The 7,621-nt window shown below is 49.4% G+C and overlaps 1 protein-coding gene across 1 annotated transcript; it reads right to left on the bottom strand.

The window, feature by feature from the left end:
• Positions 1 to 1,046: 1,046 nt before the first annotated feature.
• Positions 1,047 to 7,275, bottom strand: LOC132246619 (sushi, von Willebrand factor type A, EGF and pentraxin domain-containing protein 1-like). The gene is made up of 9 exons (XM_059719950.1): positions 7,132 to 7,275; positions 6,003 to 6,218; positions 4,957 to 5,061; positions 4,426 to 4,570; positions 3,275 to 3,489; positions 2,711 to 2,929; positions 1,917 to 2,023; positions 1,442 to 1,595; positions 1,047 to 1,150 (listed from the first exon to the last, which is right to left on the bottom strand). The coding sequence occupies exons 1-9, from the start codon at positions 7,265 to 7,267 to the stop codon at positions 1,047 to 1,049; spliced, it is 1,401 nt and encodes a 466-aa protein (XP_059575933.1). The 5' UTR covers positions 7,268 to 7,275.
• Between the last annotated feature and the right edge of the window lie 346 nt (positions 7,276 to 7,621).

The following is a 7,621-nucleotide window of genomic DNA, read 5'->3' as shown; positions in this document are numbered from 1 at the left end:
CATGAAGAACTACCTTCTTTCATGTAACAGCATTGCAAGGGAAGGAGCACCATATGCAGTGGAATAATTCCCCATCCAAAAATATTGGGCATTGGTTCAGTTTGGAGACAGGACTCCAGAACAGGCAGACACAGGGGCTGATCTCATCTTTATGGGTAGGGGCCAGGGCTCTGACTGCCCTTAATTCTCCAGGCTGCCGCGTGTAGCTCAAAATGAAATGAGCAGCTTGCTGATGAAAGGCTTTGTAGCCTGATACTAATTGCCTGAGCCACTCCAGTTCCTGCTGAAGCTTAGGAATATTTGAAAGTCATTTGCACACAGTGTTCCCATGATGCCAACGCTTTGTTTCTACCTGGATCACAAGGGATGCAGTGAGATATGTGGCTGCTTCCAGTCTGTGGGTTATAGGTCCCTCGGGGGCATGGGAACTGAGTTGCAGAGGCAGTACCCAGGGGGCAAAAATGACCAGCTGGACATTCATTCCTCTCAAGGGAAGAAGAATTCTTAGGACAAAAGAACCTGCATCCATAAGAGAAAGAGTAGGGGAAGGAATATGAAAACTCCCTGGCCAATACCAGATTCACAAGGGCACTGACAACACAGCAGAGGGGATGGCTCATCTTTGTGAGCCTGCTGCACTGTACGGGATGGACTATGAATCAGACCTGCTCGTGTATATAGGGACACGTATCTACATAAGGGCACACATAGAGACACATATCTACATAAGTCAGCAGCATTTGCCTCGTACTAAATGTATGAGGGACACTAATTGTGATGGCACAGTTGATTCAGTTTTAAACTCTAGCTCCTTCCACCTCCAGAACTGCAGCAGGGTTTGGGAGCTCATCTCATTTCCTGTCCTATTCGACTGCTAAGCAGCTGTTTAAGTTGCTAGGCTCCATCTCAGACATGGGTGCTCTCCAGTGGAAGATGAAGTGATTATGTCTGCGACACACTGCCCTGCTGAATGATGGCTGGAAATGAGAGTTAGGCAATAGCTCTTTGTTCATACTTCAGACAATAATGAGCTCTCTGTCTTGTTCTTACCCTTTAGTGCAGGGGAGGCAGCTGGCTTGCCTTTCTGAAGGATTATATGACCCTGCTGGGCAAGGCAGGGGTGTAGCTGTGCCCCTAGGGCAAAAATATCCTGAAAAAGAAAGAACAGACCAGAATCAAGAGGACCCTCCTGTGGTCAGGATAAGAAGGTAAATCTATTCAAGACTCCATATCTTGGAACAGGCAATGCAGAAACCCCTCAAAGTTTTAAAGAAACTCAAAGTGCTGCAGTGGCTCAGGGCTCCCTGATGCCTGCAGGACGTTCTCCTCTGGGCCAATGGCACAGTGCTTGGACAAACATGCAATTTGTTCAGATGATTCTTACCCAACAAGATTGGCCAAAGATCCCCGATTAGTTTAATCAGAGCAGTTAACAATCTACCTGTGGGACAAGGGCCTCCAGTCTTGTCCACGGCTGGAACGACAGGAAGGGTGGACCCCAGGGTGCAGTAGAATCCCTCGGCACATTGCCCTGTAGGGACCAGGAGGCCGGTGGAGTTGCAGTAATGTCCAGGAAGACACGGTGAGCAATGAGCCTGTAGGAAATCAATGAGCAACTTCCAGAGGTCACTCTGGACAGAGATGAATCACGGCTCAGCCACCGACTAACCATGAGATTTTTGGCAAGTCACAGCCCCTCGCCGAGGGATGCAGAGAAGCTTAGTGAGGTGCTTTGAGAGCCCCCAGTGCCAAAGCTTCATACATGAGAAGTACTAGTATTTTTTCAGGGCTTTTCCAAGGAAGCATTAAAACTGGGTCTTTGGCTCCCTGCTGAGGGCCAGCTGCTTGCCATGGGGAATGATGCTCCACAGCACATAACCGCCACTTTACTAGTTTGACCCTCCATATTCTCCTACCTCTGAGCTCAGCTTAATCCTTGTGCTGAAGGTTCCCACAGGACACGGCTCAGGGACAGCAGTGCCCCTAGGACAGTAGTGGCCTGGAGGGCAGGGGCCAGCCTGACCTGCAAACAACAGGTGAGACAGGTGTTCAGTTAATCAAAAAGTGATCTGGAAATTAATACAAAAAGGATTTATTGCTCTTGTGGCTCTTAAAATGGTCACTCTCTGGCCAGGACAGCAGCAAGTGCTCCAGAGACTGCTCACAATTCTCCTCTCTTCTAAGACAAAAGTTTGAACTCAAGAGACCACGCAAGGGGCACCGTTGTGACCTACTGGCTGGAAAAGAAGGCAAGGCTGAGAAGCCAAACCCTTTGTCTCCAGCTCGGGGAGGGAGGACGATATATCCAATGATGCTCACATGGCACTATGATGCAGGATACACAAGTTCCACTTCTAGACACCTAGGAATATAAGTCTAATCATTGGGACTGAGAGGCAGGACTTGAACGCAGAGCCAGGGCAGTAAACCCAGAAGCCTTGACCTCCTGTCGCTTCCTCCTACAAGTGCTCTCTGTTGCTGGATAAGAACCTGGGTAAGATGTTGAGTTTCTTACCCACAGTTTACACCACTGGGCTTCAAAGAAGCAAAGGGACTTTGGAATTGGGGCAAAAGAGGAATTAAAAAAAAAAGTGCCCGCATCAGGAGCCATAAAGAAATTTGGTCAGGGCTCGACTCAGACGTGGGCATCACCACTGAACATGCACAGGACCCACCCCCCATTGCTTTAGCAACAAGAAAAAGGCAGCACCTTGGAACCTGGTATGTGGGTTGGGCCGGTCTGACCCCTTTGTGCAGTAGAAACCCTCCCAGCACTCTCCGGCCACATTTGTCGCGTTACGGTGAGAGCAGAACTTCCCTCCATCGCACACTCTGCAGCCAGTGCTGCTATCCAGGCCTTGCTCGGGGCTGTAAGTCCCTCGGGGACAAGGCCACCAGTCGAGACCTGTTCCTCTCGGGCAGTAGTAGCCTGAAAGGCAAGCACAGACAGGTGTATAGGTTAGAAGGGGAAGCTCTGGAGATTATCAGGAATCAGTATCTCAGCAATGGGAAGCATCAGGGTTCAATAAGGCAGCAACGGGAGTTTGACAGACTCACCAGGGACATTTAGGCTACACTCTTTGGACCCTGTGTGAACAGAGGTAGGAATACATCCCAGTTGAATTTCTGTGACCCAAAAGCCTCCCTGAAAACCAGGGGCTTAAGTGGATTCTTTAGAAAGCGTGGGAAAAGCTGGCAGATATGTCCTTAGACCAACACGGCTACAACCTACACCCCTGGGACAAACCGGACATTCAGTGGAAGCACAGCTCACCTTTGGGGCATGACTGAGGCTCCTGACCAGGGACACAGTACTTCCCCTCTGGACAGTCGTAGCACTCTTTTCCATGGGTCTGGGGCATGTAGGAACCGGACGGGCACGGGATGGGACTCTCGGTTCCTAGGGGACAGTAGTGTCCCACAGGGCACGGGGCTCCTGAGGAGGCATCGGTGGGTGTCGGTGTTTGAGCCCCGGAGATGCAGTAAAACCTGGAGTAGCAGAAGTAAAAATATTAGAAACACTATGTCAGCAACTGAGACATATTAACCACTGAAATAAATCTCCTCTTATTCTGGGCCCAAGGGAGCAAGGTCCCCTCCAGGGGGGGGACTGCGGGCTATTCACATCTTAGCTCCCACTAAAGTCCAGGGGGTCCTACCACGAGCTGAGCGAATGTTTTCCAGTGGGACTTTCTTTGACCAAAAAAGACAGGTTAAGAATAGGTAAAATAGGGTTGGGAGGGACCTCAGGATGTCACATCTAATCCAACTGCCTGCTCAAAACAGGACAAGCCTGGCTTAAACCATTCCAGACAAAAGCTTGTCCAACTTGTACTTGAAAGCTTCCAAGGACAGAGAGTCTGTAAGCTCTCTGGGCAATCTGTTCCAGCACTTAACCACTCTCATGTTTAAAAAATCATCCTCCTCTCCAACCTAAATCTCTTTTCTTGCAATTTAAGGCCATTACTTCTTGCCCTGTCCCCTGTGGACACAGAGAACAATTGATCGCCTTCCTCTTTATAACAACTCTTTTTGTACTTATTGTATTTAGCATCACTGACATATTTCATGACTTTGTCTCAGTGTCACTGGATTTCTGAGTGTCAAAAAAAAATGCAAACAAAGCATTTCCAAGGTGTTGCATTTGGGGTTTTTAATTCTAAGCAACCTTTCCCCCCCAAAAAAGATCATTTCAATTTTATTTCAAAGCAAATATTATGAATGCCTGAAATCAAAACACTAAGGGAACCCTTTTTATTGACTTTGCAGTTCGGTTCACTGATTTTATCCCCCAGAAGTGCCAGCCAGGCAGTGATTCGGATCACCCTCCTCCTGCATCCCAGCCTTGGGTCTTATTCCAGAAGAAAAGTATTGTTGACTCCCACTATGAATGCAGAAGATAAATGTGCTCCCTGCTGTACTTACCCAGGGCTGCAGTATCCTGATGGGGCTACTAGCCCAGTGCCATTGCAGTAATGACCCCCAGAACATGGCTGGCAGTCCTGCAGATTTTTGTTGCCTTTGCTGCTGGACCAAGTACCACGAGGGCAAAGAAGTGGAATGGGTGTTCCTGGCAAAAAAAGAAATGCTTCAGAATCCATTGAATACTGACATGAGGAGGAAGCAGACCACCCAGTACTGTACTGGGGTGGAGTGAACTGGCCATGAACACTGGATTGACTAAGTAAGTCTGACTTGGAAACAGAGTGATCATCAAACAGCCTCCCCAGCTGAAATCTGCAGAGAGACCCTATGGGACAGCAGAGAAGTACGGGTTATAGAGGAACTTACAGCTGCTGCTGTTCCAGATGTTCCCAGCCAAAGGCAGAGTCGGGAGGGGTATAAAGGAGCACTGGGAGAGCTGTGATTCCAGACTCCCACTGCTGGCAATAAAGTGAGTGAACCCTGTCTCGTGCTTCACGGGAAGTTCGAAGAACTGTGCTTAGGTCACTGTACCTGCTAGACAGTAACGCCCGGGAGGACAGGGGAGCCCTGACTCGCCATCAATTGGGTCTTTGACTTGGGCACCACCTTTGCACCAGAATCCTTCAGAACAGTCCCCTGGAAGACATGATACATATAAACAGTTCAACATAAAACCTAATGAAAATAACAGGGATTTCAATATAAGCCCCCAGATACAGACCCACAGGCCATATTGCAAGGCACAGATGTAGTCTCTGGGCTAACTGACTGTCTAACTTTGCTATGAATATTTCACACAATGGAGTCACTTCCAATGCTGGGGAATAGAGTACTACTGGCAGGGGCTGGATGGGGTGCTCCTGGTTTGGCTACAACTCAGCCGGGTATTTCAGCACATGCCATCATATGCACTCACTTGATGCAATCTTAGCACATGCTTAAGTGCTGAACAGATATGGATTTAACCATGTGCCTTGCTGAACTGCAGTCTTCATACAGATTCAGGACAACCTGGAGCAGTCCTGTCTTCCTGAGGTTGCCCTCAACAGCCAAACTGAGCAGTTTGGGGATCACCTTTCATTCTTCCTTTCTCTGCTGAAAGTAAGAATGAAAAGGCCCGTCTTACTATGCACGCACCAGTTTATTTGCAACTGGACTGCAACGATGAACTAATTTCAACCGGATGACCAAAGAGTTGTGAAACTGGGTAGCGACCAGCCAAGGAAGTCCACATTTCTATGTCTTGTATCCAGCCCCTCCAGCCAGTGCTTATCGAAAGTACCCTTGCTTTGCTCTTGAATGATCTTACCAGGGAAGGAGCAGACAAGTCATTTCTTTGTTGCACCCAAGAACCTGGGAGCACTTTACACAAGTGGATGTGACCCCCAGTTTTCACACGGCAAATCTGAGGCACCAAGCAGGGAAGACACGCAGTCGAAGTCACCAAGCAAGTCAGTGCCAGAGCTCAGAAGAGAGCCCAGGAGTCCTGACACACAGTCCTTTGCTCTGCTCATCAGCCAGCAAGATTCGTCATTAAAAATAAAGAACTGCACTGCCCAGGACAAGTGACAACGCACCTGTTGGGGCTGCAAGTCCAGGTAATGCACAGTATTTTCCTGGTGGGCAACCTTGACATTCGGCCATACTCTTCAGTCTCTGCCTCGGTCCAAAGGTACCTGGCGGGCAGCTATGCTGAGTGGCCTGCTGTGTGCCTGCTGGGCAGTAGAATCCTTGTGGACATGGGTAAAGGGTGAAGTTGCTGACGGGCCCTTGGCTGCTGTCACAGTAATAGCCTGAGGGGTAAGCAGAGGAAGAAAAGCCAAACCAGCCACTGGGAGATACTTGCTGCAAAGCAGCAGCTCATTAAGAGATGAGAATCCCAGCAGGCTCTCACAGGCCTTCAAGGCTTACAAGAGATGACTCAAGGAACAGATCTATCTCTGACCTTTAATAATGATTGGTCCCAATTGTGCCCCTGCTGGGACAGGCAGACTAACAGTTTTCCAATTAATGCACGCACATAAAGGAATGTCACTGCCACTTGATCTCCGGACCATGAGTCTCTGATGGTCAAGAAAGCACTGTGGGCGAGAGCCAGCTAGTCCTCCTCGCTTCCAGTCGCAAAGTCCCATCAGAAGCTGAGAATACATCATGCCCTCCCCGCCTGTCACTGCCATGTCACCCATTGCTGCATTTCCCAGAGGGATGCTAACAGCATGCAGCAGCTTTCTTTTTTAAGCTTCAGAAGTCTTCTGTTAACTTTAGCACTTCTTAAAGGACCGCAGAAGTGCTAAGTCTCTCAGCGCTGCTCCCAGTCCGGACCAGAACAGAGGCTACTCCAGATAACAGGATAGGTAGAACGAGCATACAAAGCAGGTGGTGACAATTCACGGGACCGCATCCTCCCGTGACTAGGTAAGGGGAAGGGAAAGATGCATCGTATCAGGGCGGGGGAAGAGAAAGCAACTTTAGTTTCTGCATGTTCATCTAGAGGAAAGGAGCTCTCAGAATGGCCCACCTTTATTAACTGCCTTTATCGACGGGAGATCAGTGAGTCACAGCCCTGCATTTCCTATGTCCTCGTGGACACACACACAAACATACACATGCTTCCTCACCTTCATCCTAAGTCTCTCGCTCTTCCCTCTGGCACTCGAGTCATTCAGCCCTGTACCTGCAGCTGCAGTTTGCTCCCACAGGCCTTACCTTCCCAGCACTCTCCGCTGGGAGCACTGAGCCCAGGCACCGCACAGTAGAAGCCAGAGAGGCAAGGCTGGCACTCAGACACCATACTCTGCCCCTGGAGGCCGCAAAAAGTGCCAGCTGGGCAAAGCACTGGCATCGCCGAGCCAGGATCTGGCAAGGGAAAGGAAACACCTGAGACACCGACCCTGGGACAACAGAAAGGCAGTGGCACATAGGAAAACCAAAGCTACACAAGCATGGATTGACATGGAAATAACCAAGTCAGGTTCTTCTGCAGAACTTCTCACCCTCAGACCCAGAGTGCTTTACAACAAAGTGCCAGCCCCATTCTACACATGGGACAACTGAGTCACTGAGCAGTGAAATGACCTGTGCAAAGTCGCAACAACTGGAAGCAGAGCCAAGAATAGCAGCCAGGGCTCCTGACTTCCAGTCCTTCATCCTAACCAGTGAGTGGCCCTCCCTTCCAGTGCATCCTTTTGACATTTCA

This window comes from Alligator mississippiensis, chromosome 16 (assembly GCF_030867095.1).
Source record: "Alligator mississippiensis isolate rAllMis1 chromosome 16, rAllMis1, whole genome shotgun sequence".
Classification (NCBI taxonomy): domain Eukaryota; kingdom Metazoa; phylum Chordata; order Crocodylia; family Alligatoridae; genus Alligator; species Alligator mississippiensis.
The sequence above is the reverse complement of the archived record's forward strand: the minus strand, read 5'-3'. Positions and strand labels throughout refer to the sequence as shown.